This window comes from Condylura cristata, unplaced genomic scaffold, assembly GCF_000260355.1.
Source record: "Condylura cristata isolate star-nosed mole 26May11 unplaced genomic scaffold, ConCri1.0 scaffold00035, whole genome shotgun sequence".
Lineage (NCBI taxonomy): Eukaryota > Metazoa > Chordata > Mammalia > Eulipotyphla > Talpidae > Condylura > Condylura cristata.
This window is the reverse complement of record NW_004567136.1, coordinates 4,195,189-4,215,730: the sequence shown is the minus strand read 5'-3', so window position 1 is coordinate 4,215,730 and position 20,542 is coordinate 4,195,189. Positions and strand designations below refer to the sequence as shown.

Here is a 20,542-nt window from a genome sequence, read left to right as displayed (position 1 = left end):
GTGCAACAAGTGGGTCTTATTGCTCAAATGCAGAAAATCAAATCGTTAAATTCCTCTGCAGGGGACTCCCTGCTGCCTGATAAGCAAGCATTCCCCGGAGAGTTAAGAAAGACTCTTGACAATAACGTTGCGTGTGGCATTTCCTTAAAACACATTTCCCCTGAGCAAATGGGGGTCGGGCAAGCAGACTGCGACGCACGATTTCAGTCCCAGTCACAGCCTTTCTTTATAACTAGCAATCAGTGTGTTTCAGACGCATTTCCTACTGAGAGCTTCCTCACTCTCCATACGTATGGTCTCCCGGGAGTGAATGTCTCTGACCTCAAGTTTGTTTATTTCTGGAACACCCAAAAGCAGTGTGATACTTCTCCACAGTCTCCATTTCTTGTTTCGTATAAATGTGCTAAAATATATATTATTTTACAGGTTTCAGCTGTGATATAACAATATGCTTTTCTCCGATACCCCTTCTTTCTAGAAGATATCCTTCAGCATCCAGGGACAATTCTCTGACTTCAAAGGCACAGGCCTGTGCCCCTGGTGTCACGCCAGGAGGAGGATATTCGTGCATCTCTACTGACTGTAATCATCTGAATTAGTCATAATGATAAAATAGAAGTACATTAAATAAAATACCAATAGACAGTTCCAGGCATTAACTTAAGCTAGTATTCCTGAACTTAAGCTAGTATTCCTGAGCATTTTCTATATTCATTATAAAGAAAGCTCAGAGAACCAAGTTTCTTTCAAATCAGGTCTGCAAAAATGGCAAGATTCTTCTTGTTACCCTTAATCACAGGTATTCATATGTCTTACATACTTATGACCACACCTATAAGAGATACTGTTCCCTAGTCCTTCCTTTATGTCAGAAAGAGTGCACATCTCCTGGAATCAGGGAAAAACACATCTTTTCTCCCCTTTTTCTTGCAGTGGTCATTTGGCAGAACATCTGTGGGGCCAGGGCTCCCCACTAAGGCCCTAGAGCTGGCAGGCTCTCGTTTACATTGTAGTGGTGCTTAGTGGTGCTTTGCTCACTGAATTTCTGGGGCTCCAGAAATTAATACTTAATGTACTTAATAACAAAATAACAAAATGTTTTTTTTTTCTTTTACTTCTAATTTTGAAATAATTACAGATTCAGAGGAAGCTGCCAAGCAATGGCCAGGGAGGTCTTCTGCACCTCTCACCCAGCCTCCTAAAATCTTAACATCCTGAATAACCAGATTTCACAATCGAAATCAGGAAACTGACATTGTACAATCCACAGAGTTTTTTCAGATTCCCCTATTTCAAAGGCTTCCATGTGTGTGACTTTCCCATATGTGTAGCCTCTTGTAAACAACATCCTATCAAGATACAAGACTCCCTCTGCTATCTCTTTTAGCCTCTCTTGCTTCTCTCCACTCTGTAATAATGTTATTTCTCAAATGTTACATTGATGGGATTGCACAGTGTGTTTCTTTTGATACAGGCTTTTTGCACCTAGCAAAATTTCCTTGAGACCCATCCAGTGGTTTTGTGTATCTATTCAATAGTTCATTCTTCTTCTTCTTCTTCTTCTTCTTCTTTTTAAAGATTTATTTATTTGTGCATATAGAACTGGGGTACAGTCCAGAGGCTCAGGGGCGGCGAGAGGCTTCACCAGAGACAGAGTGGGGAGCAGAACAGGCAGATCAAAGAAGTACACTGCTGAGAGGAGCAGCGGGTGGGTCAGGAGAGGTCTGCCGTGCCATGTGGTCACCTCTGGGGCAGGTGGGAATTGAACTCATGCAGAAGTGGCTTTTTAGCTTCTTAGTGTGGTGCTTTAACCCGCTGCGCCACCAGGGAGGGCCAATAGTTCATTCTTTTTATGGTGGAGTAGTGTTCCACAGCGTGGCTGTACCACAGTTTGTTTACTATTGCCCTCATTGAACAATATCTGGGTTGTGTCAGTGTTGGGCTATTTTGAATAAAATTTCTGTGTACTTGCAAATACAAGTTTCTGTGTAGATATAAGTTTTCTAGTTCTCTAGGGTAAATGCCCAAGAAGTACAACTGTTACATCAAACAGAGATCCTATTTTTAGAGTTAGAAGGACTATTTCCCAAGTGGGTGCATTTTATATTCCCACCAGCAATACTTGAATGATCCAATTTTGGTGTATTCTTGGCAACATTTAATATTTTGATATTATCACTAGTTTTATTTTTTCAGTGATGTGGAGTGATATTTTCTTGTAGTTTTTAGTTTGCATTTTTCTATAATCTTGAGATGCCGAAGGTTTTTTCAGGTGCTTACCAGTCATGTGTATATCTTCCTCTGTAAAGTATCTCCTCACGTCCTGCTCTTTTTCAAATTTGATGGTCTGTTTTGTTAATGTTCAAATTTTAGAGTTCTTTATATATTCTAGATACAAGAGTTTGGTTGGATATGTGATTTTCAAATGTTCTCTCCCAGTGTGTTTGCTTTTCTTAACAAGATCTGTCCTAGAACAGATGTTTTTAATTTTGATGAAGTATAATTTATCAATTTTTCCTTTTATAGATCATGCTTTAAATGTCAAGCATAAGAACTTTTTGCCAGCACTAGTTCCCCCAATTCTTTTTAAATGTCCTTTTCTAAAATTTTTACTTTTCCATTTAAATCTATCATCTTTTTCAAGTCAATCTTATGTGAGGTATATAATTTGAAATGCTGGGAGTTTTTGCTCATTATTATACACAAGTGTACCAGTACTAGTCATTAAAAAGGTATATCCTTGGGCTCAGCGGGTTAAAGCACTGCGCTACGAAGCTAAAGTCACTTCAGCACGAGTTCGATCCCCGGCCCTGGAGGTGACCCACATGGCACGAGAGAACTCTCCTGACCCGCCTGCTGCTCCCCTCAGCAGTGTACTTCATCGATCTGCCTGTTCTGCTCCCCACTCTGTCTCTGGTGAATCCTCTCACTGCCCCTGTACCCCTGGCTTGTATCCCAGTTCTGTATGCATAAATAAATAAATCTTAAAAAAAAAAAAGTGTATCTCCATTGACTCACTTTAGCTTCTTTGTTTAAAATTAACTGGGCAACTTTGTGTGGATTCATGTATGATTTCTCTATTGACAGACACTCTGATTTTAGAATCCAATCCAAAGACCAGCATAAATGAACTTTATCCCACAGTATTTAATCCATTTTGAGTCAATTATCGTGCACAATTTAAGATAATGGAAGACAGTGGTCTAGTTTCATTCTTTTGCATGTGGCTGTCTAGTTTTCCCAGCACCAGTTACTGAAGAGAAAGCCTTTTCTCCATTGTATATTTTTAGCTTGTTTGTCATAAGTTAATTGGCCATATATATGAGGCTTTACTTCTGGATTCTCTATTACGTTCCATTGATGTATGTGTCTCTTTTTATGTCAACACAATACTTTTTATAATTGTCATTGTCATTAATTATTATTATTATAGCTTTGTAAGTAGCTTGAAATCAGGATGCAACTCGAGTTTTGTTCTTCCTCAATACTACTTTGGCTATTTGGGGTGTTTTGAGATTACATACAAATTTTAAGACTGTTTTTTCTATTCCTGTTGGAATCTTTACAGGGATTATATTGAATCTGTAGTTATCCTATAATCTTACTTAGCTCATTTATTAATTCTAGGTGCAGCCCTTTGTGTGTGTGGTTCTTTTTCTTTTTTTTTTTTTTGATTCCTTAGAATTTTTTGAGAGGCTCTCATGTTGTTTGCAAATTGTTTCATTTTTCATTCTAAGCTATTTCATTTCTTTTTCTTACCTTATTGCAGTGATAAAAATGTAAGAACTGTGGCAAATGTGAGTGATGAGGACAGGCATCCAGTCTCTCACCCAAGTATGAAGTTGACTGAGGGACTTTTACAGAATCTTTTACAAGTGTAGCAGGCACTCTTCTCGGCCACTTTCTGTTTTGGTGTGAGTGGGTGGGCAGAAGCCCTGGGCCTGGGTCTCCTTATGCCCGTGGCTGAAGAGCCAGGAGACACAGATGCTGACCACCCGCTGTGCACCATTGTGGGTGGGACTGGGCTCTCAGGGTCTCTGCGAATCTTTTACATTTTGTTTTGCTTTTATCTATATGTGCTGGCAGTTTCAGCCACCAGTCTTTTCATATAAATGTTGGGAATGTATGGGAAATAAAGAGGAATCATAGAGAATGTACCTTGTTATTGTTCTTCGCATCCCGAGGTTCCCTACCAGCCTGCCTCCTTCTAGTTTTCAGTGTGTGATCACTGCTGTCTGTCAAATGGTTTCCAGCATTTAGTTGTACAATAGGGAAGAGTTGGGGAAATTGAGATAACGACTATTTTTGGAACCAAAAGTCACTGTTTTAATTTTTTTCTACCTTGTTTCCATGAGCTGCTAGAAACTAAAACAGTAATTTATATTAACTTGTGTTTGCTGAGATATTTCTGAGAGCTGTGATGTCACTTTCACCCTGACATATTACTTTGATCCTGTCAGGAAGAGAATTTACCATCTATAGATATGATTAACAGCAGCAGTCTTTTATGGTTCAGTCATGAACACCATCTCTAATCTCATCAGGTGGCTTTCACCATCAAAACTCTGACTTTAATGGTCAAGACGTTTCACTGAACTATTAAAATAACCTTCCTCTATTTCTAGAATCTAAAAATCTGGTCTACTAAAATGCTGCAGGAGGTGCCAACAATTTAATATCGGAGAGATGTTACAAAATTAAATTGTGCAAACTCATGTCCAACATGCTCACTCCCTGGTGCAAGAGGGCCAACAACTGCCGGAGGAGCAGCAGGGTCTTCGCCTCCCACACCCACTGGCCAAGGGCGTGGCCTTGGCATTCCAAAGTCTTCTATCAACACCCAAACCCACATCCATGTGTGCAGCACAGCTCTGCAGATGTTTCAAAACAGAAAACCAGCAGTGGAAGGAAAAGTTCTTTAGCACAAGTGGAAGGAGAAATGTGACTTAAGTGGTAGGGAACTTCCTGAAAGCCTGGCAGAACTTTGCATCTATCTAGAGAGAATGGTTAGTTTTCCCAGCTCAATATCCAGATTTGGACCAGAAAAGAGATAATTCTCTAAGTGCAAGACTTATCATCTACATCCACACTACAGCAAACACAGACACACATCAGCACATCGATTCTTGCACATCGATTCTTTCAGACATCTATGTCTGAAAAAAAGCAGATTCTTTCAACTTCCCACTGTCAGTCCTAACCCCACAGATTCCCCTCTCCTTGGTGTGCACCCAGGCATCCGGCAAAGAAAAGGCACTTTGGGGCTATTCAAAGAGAACTCAATCCAACATAAAGGCAGACACTTGGCACTGATGTGAAAACTCGCAATATGGAGCTCTCTGGTGAACCACACCGGGCCCACAGTTATGCCACAGAACCCACTAACTCTACAAGTTGTTCCTGGAAAATTTTTTCCCCCCAATTTACACAAGAAATTCTAAATTCAAAAATGCTCCACTGGCACTGTCAGAAAAGGTTGGAATCTCCACTTGACTTATTTCGACCCTCATAGACCAATGAACAACTCTGGAGTATCTGTCTAAAGTGACAAAGTGACAAACATCACCCTCCGCCAAACTATGACACACTGTCCTGCCCACTGCTCCCCTCAGCAGTGGATTTCAGTAAACCCACCTGTTCTGGCCCCCATTCTGTCTCTGGTGAATCCTCTCACTCCCCTGGACCTCCAACTTATATACCAGTTCTTCTATGCATAAATAAAAATAAATCTTAAATAAAAATAAAATAAAACCACCCCTGAACTAAAGGGCCTTGATCATGCAGTCAGAGTGATAGTGAAGTCGGAGACGGCTGCTGGCTCAGTCCCACCTGGGTGTCAGGTGCCCTCACCCTGAGTGGCAGAGGGAGACAGGGCTGCGGCCCACCCATGCCTTGACCGTCTGCACGCAGTGGGAGATCTTGCACTGTTCCCTGATGCAGTGACGCTGGCACTACTGACCCAGGGACTGCCCTGCGTGTGAGATGAGATGTGGAGGAGCTGGAGTCAGGGACCAGAGCCATGAAACCAGGGACTGGGGATGGGGGGGGGAGCGAATATGATCGCAACTCAACACCCTGTTTTCAATGCTGGGGTTTATGTCTGCCTATCTCTCTGTTCTTCCATCACCAATCACAGTCCTGATCAAGAGTCCTAGTAAAGGACTTACTGGACCCAGAAGAAACCCCCACGGCAGAGAGGAATCGGCGCACCCTGCGACTCAGAGACCGGGAAACCTGCCTCCACAGAGCCCTTGGCTGGTGATTCTCAGGAGCTGTTAGACACATGAGCAGCCACGTCTCACTGTTTGACTCCAGGACCCAACGCTTGAACAGAAAACAAAGGCCCCAAATAAAATACAAAGGAAGATGGGGGTGAAATAGTCGGTGACAGGCACAGAAGAGCAAGTCACAGCTTTGGCATGAGAAGGTCAGTAGGGCCCCTTCTCCCTGTGTGTCAGAGGCTGCAGGAGCCGTGAGGCTGAGCAGGTCAAGGTCTGGCCCATGTGAGCTGGGACATAATTCTGCTCACAAAAACGAGCAGAGGATACCATGCCTCATGCTGCAGCAAGCCAGCAGGCACCAAGGAATGTCAACGTCGGGAGATAAAGGGGGATAATAACGAGGCCACAAGGCTACAAGGAGCACCTAGCCTTGCCTAAGTGACAGCAACTGCCTCAAGCTCCTTGAACATGCCTGCAGGTGGGGTGGCCAGCGGGCGAGTGAATGGCGGGCTGTCCCATGGAGACCAGCCACTGGCCGTTTCACCCCCAGTTATGGGGCTGCAGCAACCTTCTTAGCGTTCTAGAGAGCCACCAGAACCCGACAGGGCGGGAGTTCCCTGAGTGACGCTGCTCTGGTCTCCACCCTAACTAACTATGCTGTCTTGTCGTTCCTGGCAGGATGTCTGGATGAAATCCGTGCAAAATGTTGCCATAAAGGCAGAGGATAAAACACTCAAGGGCATCTGGGCACCCAGGCTCGCAGCGGCCGAAAGGTGGAAGGACCCCAGTGTCTGCAGGTAGATGAATTTCTCTCACTCTTCTCCCTTCTCTTACTCCCTGCGTAAGCAAATCCTGTTGTTTTCACACGTCTGTTTCTGGGCCACATGCTGCATCCTGAAGCCCAAGAGCACTCAACCACGACAACCCAGTTCAACTAAGGTTGCTCTGTTTCAAAGAACACCAGGCCTGGTCGTGGGGAAGGACAACCCTTCTGTGAATACAGTGAGCTCTGGGGGGGCCTGAGGGTCTTTAAAACTTCACAAGTTACCCTGGATAAAAGGGAAATCGTAAGAACAGACTGGATTGAAGTGCTTCCCAAGGTAGCAACGTTCCTTCCTGGCAATGTCATGTGGGCTAAGTGTTCCAGGAGGGGGGTCAGGTACAAAAAAAAATACCATCCTGGGGTGCAGAATTCTACAGCTACTTATTTATGGGTATATGCATTGCATGCCTACGGTTTATATACAAACACACACCAAGTGCCTTTTACTGATAGAGGCGTGAGATCAAAGAAGTTCATTGGCCACTACTCAGATGAGCCAGCTCCAGGAAGAGGATGTCTTAACAATAGTTACATTTTTCTAAAAAGCATACATGTGGCCCCTTTGTCATTTACCCTGGATAAATTATGAATGCTGGCATTTTTCAGGATGACTGCCTGTTTTTAGACACTTTTCCAAAATATTTCAGGAATACTTAGCTGGGAACCAATCTACACACAAATCCAAGGTGAAAATGGCCCTGAGCACAGCTCGGAATGGAAAGAGCTGGGGCAGCAGAGGCTTAGTCTCAGGAAAAGGGCTCAAGATGGAGATAGGGTGAGGCTGGGAGGGAGCAGGCATGTGCAGGGCAGTAACAGCGCAGACGTTCAGGGCTGCAGTTTAGCAGGCAGGGTGGGATGAAGCGCCCAGATTCAAAGATGGAACACCTACAAACTGAAGAAGAGCGCTCAGAGACAAGAAGAGGGTGGAGCGGAGGCAAACGGGGTGAAGGGTGAAGAAGGACCCCGCCATGTGGCTCCTCTAGGGGCGTGTCTTCCAAATGTAGGATTCATTGCTATTCAGGTGTGCCCAGGCCGCCCTCGAGGAGGAAGGTCACACCAGGCCACCGGGAGGCCTGGGAAGGACACTCCGGGTGGCACCAGGGATGGCAAAGGGAGGCAAAGGGAGTGAAGAAAGCGTGGAGAGCAACTTTATTATGGTTTCCGCAGCCAGGAATGAGCCAGACTGAGTAAGCAACTTTGGGAATCATTTCAGTGGCTCTGGACTGCCCCTGGTTGCCTGGGATGATTGGGCAGGTGCTTAGTGACCCTAAACATGTGCACCCCATAAAGGAGATAGTTGGGAGATAGGATCTGGATTGTGCTCAGTTTGCGTAGAAAAAGTGTAGTCACAGGCTTGCACTTTGCTAATTTTACGAACTAACCACTCCTGGAGGGACTGTCCTCTGACGTCTGAGCATCAGACTTCAGATGATAAAAAGACAATGATAACAACTGCCAAGGCAGGAAGTGACCTAAGATGCCACTGCAAGCTTGGGTTGGGATCAGAGCCAAGAACTGCAGACACAGGGCTCCCTCTAGCTCCACGCCTCCCTCTCCAGGGGAACACTAGAAAGAATCCCCACTACTTCCCACCAGACACTGCCCAGGAATAAACAGGAGGGAAACTGAAGGAGTTAAAAAGAGAAACCACACCAGATGCAGGGAGGTTTTACAGTGATCGGTGGCGACTAGATGACATGACACAGTTATGCTCCTGGGCTCGACGCTGACTTTCGACTCCGTGTGAAAGAACACTTGGGTCACACAGCAAGCTCAGTGCTGTGCTAAGACAGCCATGCAGCAACCAGATTCCATGAAATGAATCAAACTTTCCATCCCACTTAAAAGCAAGGCTTTTCTTTCCAAAAAAAAGTTGCAAATGGAAAATATTACAATGCAATTCACAATGCCAGTTGAGTGCCAGGAAAAGTCCCACACATCTGATTTGACTAAAGTCTGTCATGGCAAAATGAATAAAGGAAAGCAAACAATGATGATGATAACTACAATATGGAATTTTATTGCTTAGGTTTCTACCGATTAGTCATGAGGAATAAGACATATCTAATAAAATATGATGCAGATGAAAAAGTTTTTTTTAGAAAATAAATGAATGCCATGTGTATCTTGACATTGTCGGATAGAGAGGGAACATTTGTAGCCCTTATCTGCTTATAAAAGACATTCTGAAACAAATTACTTGGATTTACTGAAAACGGCCTGTTTGTTCAGAGAGAAAAAGCTGAGAGCAGCCCCGGTCCAGCAGCTGACCCTGTGATAACTCCGCTTTTCCTGCCTTGCCGTTTTATCCCAGATGGGTCTGAGTTTCCTGAGTCACTAGATTTTCTGAGCCACTGAACACAGTAAATGTCCAAGATATAGAGAGTTGGATGGGTTTTGTTACTGAAATGGAAGTGATTTCCAATTTGGCAGAGGGAGATGGGAAAGCCCCATCTGTGTCTCCGTCCAGGCACTGGGAGAAAAGCCCAGAATAGGGCCGGATGTGGCCACACCCTCTCGGTAAGCTCAGGGCACACCCCTCCACCCACTGAGCAGTGGGAGAACTGGCGCTGCTGAGTCAGCTGCCTTGTCTGGGTGCCGCCCCCAAGAAGGATAGATTTGCAGCCGCGTGCATAGGATGCTGAGGAGACCAGTCACCCGCCACCCCACCCATCTGGGCTGACATTCCCCACATGCCACCAGCAGCCCTGAGGTCACATTTTAACAAATTCTAGCAAGGACCAGAATTGGGAACCGAAACCCAACTCTTCTGAACTATTTTTTTTTTTAAGATTTACTTATTTGTGCATACAGAACTGGGGTACAGTCCAGAAGCTCAGGGGCTGTGAGAGGCGTCACCAGAGACAGAGTGGGGAACAGAACAGGTAGATCGACTAAGTACACTGCTGAGGGGAGCAGCGGGCGAGTCAGGAGAGGTCTGCCGCGCCATGTGGTCACCTCCGGGGCAGGCAGGAATCGAGCTCATGCGAAAGCGGCTTTAGATTCTCAGTGCTGTGCTTTAACCCGCTGAGCCACCAGGGAGGGCCTTCTGAACTGTTTTTTAACTATCACCAGAAGGACACAAAAACAAAGGGCACAGTATGTCCACCTGACAAGGGACTCAGTTCAGATGTCTGGTGACAGCTGAGGTTTCCTTCCTTTTCACCGACACCTCAGGCAACCCCATTCCTTTGGGGGCAGAAGTTTGCATCAGGAAAGAACAAAAGTAGGAGATGGTGGGGAGTGGAGTGCCAGCCAGGGCTCCCCAGAACTTTGGAAGGTGCAGTTTTTTTTTTTTTTTAAGATTTATTTATTTGTTCATACAGAACTGGGGTACAGGCCAAAGGCGCAGGTGCAGTGAGAGGATTCACCAGAGACAGAGTGGGGAGCAGAACAGGTAAATGAACGAAGTACACTGCTGAGGGGAGCAGCGGGGGTGAGGAGAGGTCTGCCGCGCCATGTGGTCACCTCCATGTGGTCATCTCCGGGATGGGGATCGAACTCATGCGGAAGTGGCTTTAAGCTTCTTAGTGCAGTGCTTAGGGAGGGCCTGGGAGGTACAGGTTTTTTTAAGATGCCACCTAATTGGTGTTTGTTCACAACTTGGGGCCTTTCTAGAAAAGTCAGCTCCTGAAAGAGGCAAACTCCACGTGAAATAATAAGGCAAATCCCGGCTAGTCTAAAACGTCCTCTGCAGGGTGTGGGGCAAGCAGAGTCTGGGCACCTCAGGGTATCTCTCTGGGGAAGCTCACCAGGGCTAGCCTAGGAATGTTCTCTTTTTCAAAACCCAAAATCTAGTCTAGGTATTTTTGTTTTTGTATCAGTTGATAAGTAATGATGACAATTTCAAAGACACCATTGACTGAAGTTTTTGATCATTTTTAAAAAGGATACAGTAACATACATCTGAAGGGGTGTGAACCTGTACCCCTAAATCACATACCATTTTGGATACTGATGTCATGAGAAAACAACTTAAATAAAAAAGTAAAACAAAAAATTTTAAAGTATTATGATGAAATCTAACCAGATTTATAAATATATCACACTACTTTTAAATTATTAATTTCAACACATAATGCCTGAATGTCTCCATTTCCTTGTTCTTTTTGAGTGCATTGTTTTCATAAGAAGATACATGAGTCAAACAAGATTTATGTCTGGATTATCAAAGGTCTAAGATGTTGGCGATGAGAACCCATGAGCTCTTGCCAATGTTTCAAAATACTTTTTGAAAACTGTACAGTTACCTATGACACAAATGCACTGGTATATGGCTCATAATGAACGCTCTGTATTTTAACTGGAAGTATATCTACTTCAAGGGATTGACAATGGGGAGAAACATCTTGACCACAAGAATCTTAAGAACAATTAGAGTCACAGTAGTCATGATAATGAGCCACAATTGACCTTTTCACCCCTTTCCTGGTATTGGGCAAGTTCTGCCCTTTGTATGCCTCTTCTCCCCTTCTTTACCCTATGGCCAGAGGGCCACCACCCTTCTCCTATTTGAATAAGGAGACCAGACCAGAGGGAGACAGAGCCGGTTTAGTACATGGCTGCTGGAAAGGGTCCCACCCCACTGAGGGGTTTTAAACTGTCTCTGATTGACTAAAAATAGGCAAAAGAATCCATTATTACCTAATGAAAATAGTCTGGTAAGCAAAGAATTTAAAAATGCAGTGTCTTTACTGGGAAAATAACCGGAGGTTATTTCTGGGGGCCACACATACAAACTATAATCCTGGAAAATGCAAAAAAGTAAACAACAAGTCAAGAGAATTCTAAAAAAGTAGAAATCAAAATAACCTCTCCATTTTTCCTGGGAGCTCTTTCAATGTACTATATATAGCAAGGTAAGTCTTGTACAAATAAGTACATTGCGCTCCCCTGTTAAAGGAATTCAACAAGAAGGTGGACCATCCCATTGGGAAGGGCAAGGCCCAACCAGTCACACAGTCCTTTTTCAGTCTTCCCAAGTCAAGGAATCCAGAAACATGGAGAAGTTTTGTCTTTAACATGGTTTTGCAAATGTGCTTTTTTTAAGAGGGTCTGGCTGTCTGGCAGAGGGGAGTGTTGTGGGGGATGAACTGTCCAGAGCAAGGCAAAGGCATTCTGTGCTGTTCAGCAGGCTGGCCAGGAGTGGCTAGTCCCAGGAAACTAACTGTGAATGTGACAACAACTAAATATTTATAAACACACTCAAAATAGTATTGCTCCTCCCCCTCCCCACCCATGAGAGGCTTGACAGAGTAGATGATCAGCTAACAAACCCCCATCAGATGAGGATCCAACTAGGTCACAGCAAGGCAAGCCAGGGACAGGTGTGCTGGCTTCCAGGCCATGAAAGCTACAGAACTGTGTTAAAAAAGAGAACTCTAATCTAGGAAAAAATGGGCAAGACCTAAAGAGACATGTCTCAAAAGAAGGTATACAGATGGCCAACAGATACATGAAAAAGTGCTCAGCAGTACTAGTCATTAGGAAAACATAAATGAAAGCCACGTGAGAGAGCACCTCACACCTGTTAGAATGACTATCACCCAGAAGAGCTCATTGCTATTGAGAATGTGGGGTGCAGAGTTGGGAATGACCTTGTACACTATAGGTGGGACTGTACATTGGTGCAGCCACTATGGCAAACAACAGGGAAATTCTTCAAAAAATTATAAATAGAACTACCATACAATCCAACAATTCTACTTCTGGAAATGGAAATACTATATCAAAGAGACATCTGCATCTCCACCTTCATAGCAGTATTATTCACAAAAGCCAAGAAATGGAAACAATCTAAGTGTCAACTGACAGATGGATAAAGAAATTGAGGTACGTGTGTGTGTGTGTGTGTGTATCTACATAGCTACATAATTCAGCCACAAAAATGAAGGAAATTCTACCATTTACAACAACACTGATTCTACTTGAGGGCACTGTGTTAAATAAAATAAGTCAAAAGTGTAAATAAAAATTGCAATATAATCTCACTTATATCTAGAACCTTTCAAAAAAGTCTCAAAGGACAACAGGTCAGATCTGTGATTTCCAGAAGCAGGCGGTAGGCTGCTGGATGGATAAAAATGGTCAAAAGGTACCATCTAAGTTATAAGATAATTAAGTACTGGGGATATAATTTACAACATGAAGACCAGAGTTAACACTGGTTTATACTAGTTGGGACAAAAAGGGCAAGTATAATTTTTGGTAATTATTTTCATTTCCTATCTGGATTCAAATACAATTCCATAAATAATTATAAATCTGCATGGATAAAATTATAATATCTAGAGATGTAATTTGTATGATAATACTAACACAAAGAAAGGGGAGAAAACAGAACTACACAGGAGTGATTTTTCTATATACTATGGAAAATTGTTAGCATTAATCTGAGCTAGTTTTATTTTAAATGAAGACGCTATTTGTAATGCCTAGAGCACCAAAGAGGGGAAAATGAACTAAAAACCTAAATATAGTAAAAAATAAAACACAACAGGCCCTTCCTGGTGGCGCAGCGGGTTAAAGCACAGCACTAAGAAGTTGAAACAAATCACTTACGCAGGAGTTCGATTCCCGCCTGCCCCGGAGGTGACCACATGGTGTGGCAGACCTCTCCTGACCCGCCCGCTGCTCCCCTCAGCAGTGTACTTCGTAGATCTGCCTGTTCTGCTCCCCACTCTGTCTCTGGTGAAGTCTTTCGCCACCCCTGAGTCTCTGGCCCGTACCCCAGTTCTGTACAAATAAATGCACAAATAAATAAATCTTAAAAAAAAAAAACACAACAAAGAACTAATATTGGTACACTTGGAGGTATTTTTTAGAGAAGGCAATAATAGAAGACAACAGAAAGCAAAATACGTAAAACATAGAAAACAAATAGCAAACCAGGAAATGTAAATCCTACCTTATCAGAAATTATATTAAATATTAATGTAATAAATATTATTATCAAAAGACAAAACTTGCTAGACTAAATATTTTAAATATATGATTGGACTTTATGCTATCCTATAAAACACATGCTTTAGATTCAAGACAAACAAGCTGAGAAAAGAATAAAATAAAAAGATATACCGGGCCTTCCCTGGTGGCGCAGCAGGGTAAAGCACAGCACCAAAAAGCTAAAGCCACTTCAATCCCTGCCCATCCCAGAGGTGACCCACATGGTGCGGCAGACCTCTCCTGACCCACCCGCTGCCTGCCTCAGCAGTATACTTCATCCATCTGCCTGTTCTGCTCCCTTCTCTGTCTCTGGTGAAGCCTCTCACCACCCCTGTATCTCTGGCCTGTACCCCAATTCTGTATGCATAAATAAATAAATCTCAAAAAAAAAAAAAGAGGCCCTCCCTGGTGGCGCAGTGGGTTAAAGCACTGCACAAAGAAGCTTACGCCACTTCCTCATGAGTTTGATTCCCGCTGCCCCGGAGGCGACCACATGGCGTGGCAGACCTCTTCTGACCCTCCCGCTGCTCCCCTCAGCAGTGTACTTCATGGATCTGCCTGTTCTGCTCCCCACTCTTTCTCTGGTGAATCCTCTCACCCTCCTCATCTCTGGCCTGTACCCAGTTCTGTACAAATAAATAAATAAAAAAAAAAGATATACCATGCAAAAGAGAGCTGAGCTACCAGACAAAATAGACATAAGACAAGAATTGGGAAAGATTAAAAAATGCACTTTATAAAGATAAAAGGATAAACTGGTTATAAATTATAAACATATATGACTTAACAGAGTCTCAGAACACATGAAGCAAAAATTAACAGAAGTGAGAGAAAAATATAATTCAACAAGAGTATTTAGCAATATCCTACTTTCAATAGTGACTAAGACAATATGTAAAAGGACAAGGAAATAGCATACATGAACATCTTAAATCAGCTAGACCTAACTGTAAAACACATCATAGACCATAACACATACTTTTCTCAAGTATATACTGAATATTCTCCAGGATAACCCCATGTAAAAGATTGACAGCATTCAACATATTTCAATAGAATAAAGTCAGAAATCAACAACAGAAGGAATAGAAAATGTAAAAATGTATGAAAATTAGATATTTCTAAATAACTAGTGGGTCAAAGAAGAAATCACAGGAAATTAGGAAAGACTAACTGACAATAAAGAAAAATAATTAACAATATATCCAAACTTATGGGAGGCAGCTGAAGTAGCTATTAAAGGAAATTCATAGCTGTGAATACTTACATTAACAAACAAAAAATTTCAAATCAACCAGTGTCCACTTTGAGTAACTATATAAAGAACAAACTACATTCTGATGGGACAGAGGAAGGAAATAATAAAGAACAGAAATAAATAAATTAAAAAATAGAGAAACAGTAGAGAATAATCAAGAATACAAAAAAAAAAAAAAAACATTCTTTGGATCAAATCAACACAACTGGGAAACCTCTAGCTAAAATGACCAAACTAGAGGAAACAAGGTTCAAATTATTGAGAGCATTAATAAAAAAAAAAGTACACTACCAACCTTACAGAAATTAAAAGGACTGTAGGGGAATATTAGGAATTCCATGCTAATAAATGAGATAATACAGATGAATGGACAATTTCCTAAAAAAAGATACAAAACTACCAAACAGAGTCAACATGAAATAGAAAAGTTGCATTAAACTGTAATAAGTAAAGAAATTGACCTAGTAATTTTAAAACTCCCCATAAAGAAAAACCCAGGACCAGCAAGAAGTTATCCTCAATACTGAATCCTTCCAATCATTTAGTGAAGTTTTCACAAAGTCGTCCAAACAGGAGAGTAGCAGGGCACTCCCCAACTTATTCTATTAGTTCAGTCTGATGTCCCTTCTTAGCTGTGGAGTGGCACATGTGTTAAAACTGCAGACAGTGGGCCCTCCCTGGTGGCTCAGTGGGTTAAAACACTGCACTAAGAAGCCTAAGCCACTTCCGCATGAGTTCGATCCCCGCCTGCCCCGGAGGTGACCACATGGCGTGGCAGACCTCTCCTGGCCCCCCCCCCCCGCTCCCCTCAGCAGTGTACTTCATAGATCTGCCTGTTCTGCTCCCCACTCTGTCTCTGGTGGATCCTCTCACCGCCCCTGCACCTCTGGCCTGTACCCCAGTTCTGTATGCACAAATGAATAAATCTAAAAAAAAAACAAAAAACTGCAGACATTAGTGAACGTCATGTATATGCTATGCTTTATATATTGAGGACAGTAAAAGATTAGCAATAGTAATAGTAAAATAGTAAACCTTATGCAGTAATGTAAAAAGGATGTGAAGTTTTAGGTGTGATGATGGTATTCTAGTTTAGTTTTGAATGGAGTCATTGCTTTTCCAAAGAAAAATACTGAAACATTCACAGGAGGAATGGCATGCATGATGTCTGGGATGTGCTTCAAAATTAGCGGAAGAGTGGGTGGACTGGGGCGAGCGGAATGAGCCCGGGACGGCAGGCTGCTAGCTGTTGGAACCCGGCTGCTCCCAGGTTCACATCGCTGCACATGTCTGCATGTGAAGAGGATGAAATCAGAAATTAGGAATGGAAATATTTGGAAAATTCGCAATACTCAGAGATGAATAAAAAATTTTAAGTTTTTTCTGTTCTTTTTTTTTAAAGTGAGGCCTACTGCTGGGGGCATGGAGGGGGGTTAGTGTTGAAGGTACAGAAATAACCAGAAGCCTGGAATGCGAGCAGGTGATGCCTCATGTGGCACTACCATTCCTCCCCAATAGGGGGATCCTAGCCAGGCCTTGCGCCTGGAAACTTAGTTTCCCCCTCTGTGGGGATGCGACCATTAGGATGATAAGATAGGATTGTGCCTATACAAGATGTGGCTTGTATCAACAAATTTAAAGAAGAAAGGTCCCTTGAGCCCAGTCACATTCAACACACAGGTGTCAGAAAAGTGATGTAAGCCAGCTCCCACTCCAGGCTTCTAGTTAGTTCTGTAACTTCAGCCTCCCTCCCCCACCCCCAGCAATAGGCCTCACTTTAAAAAAAGAAAAAAAAATTAAATTTTATTCATCTCTGAGTATGGTGAATTTTCCAAATTTCTCTGTTACTAATTTCTGATTTCATTTTATCAAAATCTCAAGACACATGAACAGCAATGTCCAAACACCTCAGTTGTCCCCTGCCCCTTCTACCTGGGGCCACCCCATCTACTGCCCCCCCCACCCCCACACACACACTCCATCTACCTGGGACTAGCCCTGCCTCCTCAGGACTCATTATTGGGTAAGTTTCTGCCCTGCCCTGGATCCCTCCAGGTGCCTCTGCTTCCACAATCTTTTCACCATGCCAGAAAAAGATGCAGTGCTTTTCAGAGGGCAGGTGTTTCGGCTGTGGGCAAGGGAGGAGATGTTATTCCCCAGGAAAGGGAGGGCTAGAGAGAGGAGGCAAGATAAAGGACCAGGAAACAAAAGAACACTGTTGGCCCTAAGCTCTTCTGAAAAAGCACACCCTGCAGGCCAGGGCAAGCAGGTTGGGCAGAAACTGCCCTGGGCTGGGGAAGTAAAGGAGAACCAAAGGGAAGGGAAGGCAAGGGATGAAAATTGGAGTGTCTGAGCAGTGGAGCACCTTGACCACCTGGCTTCCCACAACAGGATGGGCAGACACCAGACCGCTCACTCAAATCCAAGGCCAGAGCCCAAAAGATTCAGGGAAAGTTACATCAGCTTAATTTATGCAGACAGGCCAGAGACAGACACTGAAAGGTACCAATAGGACCACATCTGAGTTGAGATAAACATGGAGGTAACGAGGGGAACAGGAGACCATCACTAGGTAGGATTGGGAGCAGAAGAGGAGGCCACGGGACAGAAATGCAGGTCTGCTGGGGTTGCATAGGCACCTGGGGGTCTCACACCCCACTTCCAAGCCAGCAATGAGGAAGTGCAGGGGTGCAAGGTGACTTGTGTCGCCCCTCCCAGGCAGGGCCTGAACCCCGTCCAGCATCTGCTCCTTAGGCTGGCTGGCTCCTTTCCTTGCACACAATAGGGGCGCAGAGCCTGGAAGCCCTGGAGGCACAAGCCACTCATATGTGGGTCATGGAGGTGGGGAGGGGGAGAAGCAAGGCCCTGGACCAATAGGGCTCCTCTCTACACACAACACCAACACCCCCCCGCCCCCCAAACACACACACATGTGGTTATACCTACCACCCTTTCCACTAGAAAGCCCATTCCCTCCATGGGAAAGCATGCAAAGAATTTAACTTGGGACCTGGGAGGTCTTGGGGGGTTTCTCCTGAAAGCACCATTATCTCTGAGAACCAGCCATGGAGGACAGGACTGACTGTTCAAGAATCCAGGTCAGGTCAGGGCAGATGTGGAATCTGGACAGGTGAGGTCCAAGGACTAGATGAAAGTTCCATGAAGCCTTTCAAGGTCCTTGAGTTAAGAGAACTGCTTTGGGTTTCCCTTTTAGTCTCCTCACCTGCACATGGGGGTGCAGCTGTTATAAGGGCCACAATGGGTCGAAAGCATTTTGTCAACTGAAAATAAACTATATTTCCTGAAGTCCAAGTATGTATAAAAAGGAGGCTGCAGGAGCTACCAGCTCAGTAGTAACAGGAAGTGGTATGTGTTCAAAGACTTAAACCTGCAAGAGTCCCACTGGTGGAGGCAGATGGCAGGCAGACGACAGTGTGGAATCCTCACACTGGGAACATCTGCAGAAGGGGCGCGTCCCTCCATTCTTGGCTTTAAGCTTCTAGTAAAAAGGACCCAGGAAACACTGAGGCCCCTTCTGTGTAAATTACCTTGCTGGCCACCCCAAGAACATGTAGGGAAGCATTATTCAAAGTGGGGGTAATTATATAACCATCACCTCTGTGCTGATTAAATACCCAGAGTCCTGGGTCCAATTCTACATGAGCTTGGTCAGAAACAGAACTGGAGTCTGATGACTGTTATTTTTTACAAGGTCCTTAAGTGAGTCTTACATAAATCCAAGAAGCACAAATATGGGAATATTGGAAAAGCTGTGGTGTCAAATTCTAAGATCACTACTTATCAGCTGTGTGACCTTAGGCAAGTTACTTAGACTCTCTGATCCTCTATTTCACCATCTGTAAAATAAGGTTGAAGAGCAACTATTGTTGCTAGGTGGCTCTAGAATATTCAAAAACCAGAAGGGGTATTCATGGTCCTCATCTCAGCTAAGAGGCTGGAACAACCATGACCCACTTTTAGGGAACAGTCTGCCACTGAACATGGGGTTTGGTTAAGTCCCTCAACCATGACAGAACCTGATCAGGCTAAGGTCCTCTGACTTGAAAGCTAACATCAGACCCTTCACCAGGACTCAAATAAGGTGAACAGGAGGAAAAGATGGGCTGAGCTTTGGCTGGAGAGGTGGGACCTGAGGAGGGCTCCATCCCAGACACAGCTCAGGGCTGGATCTGTATGTAGCCAAGTGGCTTTCTCGGGATGGACAGTGGAAAAGGGACAGCTGGCACACTGAACAGGGTCCTCTGGGAGGTGTAGGGAGAGAAGGGAGCAGAAGGCGCCCACAGGAGTGTCACAGTCACTGGCACCGACATTGGGCAGGGCTCCTGGACCTTTCAAAGTCTCCGTTTTTCCACCTGGAAGCTGGGGTTAATTGTATGGAAAGTAGTCAATTATGGGATAGTTAGTGCTCAGCTCAGTACCCTGCTCACAACTCACTTCCATAGATGGCTATTCTGCTACTCCCTGACCTTTATTTATCTAGTCTGTGTGTGGGGTCAGACTTAGTTAACAGTTGCACGCAGTTGTCCCAAGACAAGCTCAGCTTTGCACCCTCATTTTGGTTGTTAAAAGTTATTGAACACCCTGACCCAGGGAGCCTGGCCCAAGACGAAAGCAGGGACTTTAGGTCAGGACACCCTGGAATTGGTTTCCCTCCTTTACTTCTAAGGGGGCAAAGTCTGGGGGCGAGGATGTCCAGCAAGTGCGGGGTCCAGCCCTGGGGTCATCTTGGTTCAGGACCTGGAGTCTGAGTGACCTCCAGGGTAACCCTGGTGTGCCCCAGCAGGGGTCCCTGCTCTTTGAGATCCTGGGGCAATTGCCTGACCCCTAGAGACTCACCCTCCCGCCGAGCCTGGCCCCGCCCTGGGTCACCCAGGTCGGTACCCCTCAGGAGCGCGGCGCCAAGTTCCCAGGGGCGCACAGTCAGCCCAGCAGGGAACCCGAGCTTCGCTGGGCTGCCGGCTCACCTGCTGAATACCAGGCATCCCAGGTGGTTGATCTCGTGGTCGGAGCGGTGGCGGCTGTAGTCCTCCCACAGGTCCTTGAAGGCCGTGACGGCCAGAATGAAGAGGACAGGCGCTAGCGCAAGGCCGGGCTGGAAGGCGTTCACCGCGGGCACAAAGTTGAGCAGTGCGATGAAGACGAAGTACACGTTGGCCAGGCGGTGGAACTGCTCGAACAGGTTCTTGGGCAGGAAGGACAGCAGCGTGTACTTGGTGGTCTTGAGCCGGTTGTCGGCCAGGTGCTGGGTGACCCCGCACCGCCGCCGCGCGCCCT

The 20,542-nt window shown here is 44.5% G+C and overlaps 1 protein-coding gene across 1 annotated transcript in view; it reads right to left on the bottom strand.

The window, feature by feature from the left end:
- Positions 1 to 20,542, bottom strand: part of ATP10A (ATPase, class V, type 10A) — a 116,238-nt gene that overhangs the window by 92,905 nt on the left and 2,791 nt on the right. The window contains exon 2 of the mRNA XM_004692950.2: positions 20,233 to 20,540. Within this exon, the coding sequence (XP_004693007.1) occupies positions 20,233 to 20,540 (308 nt within the window). The remainder of the gene's footprint in view (positions 1 to 20,232; positions 20,541 to 20,542) is intronic.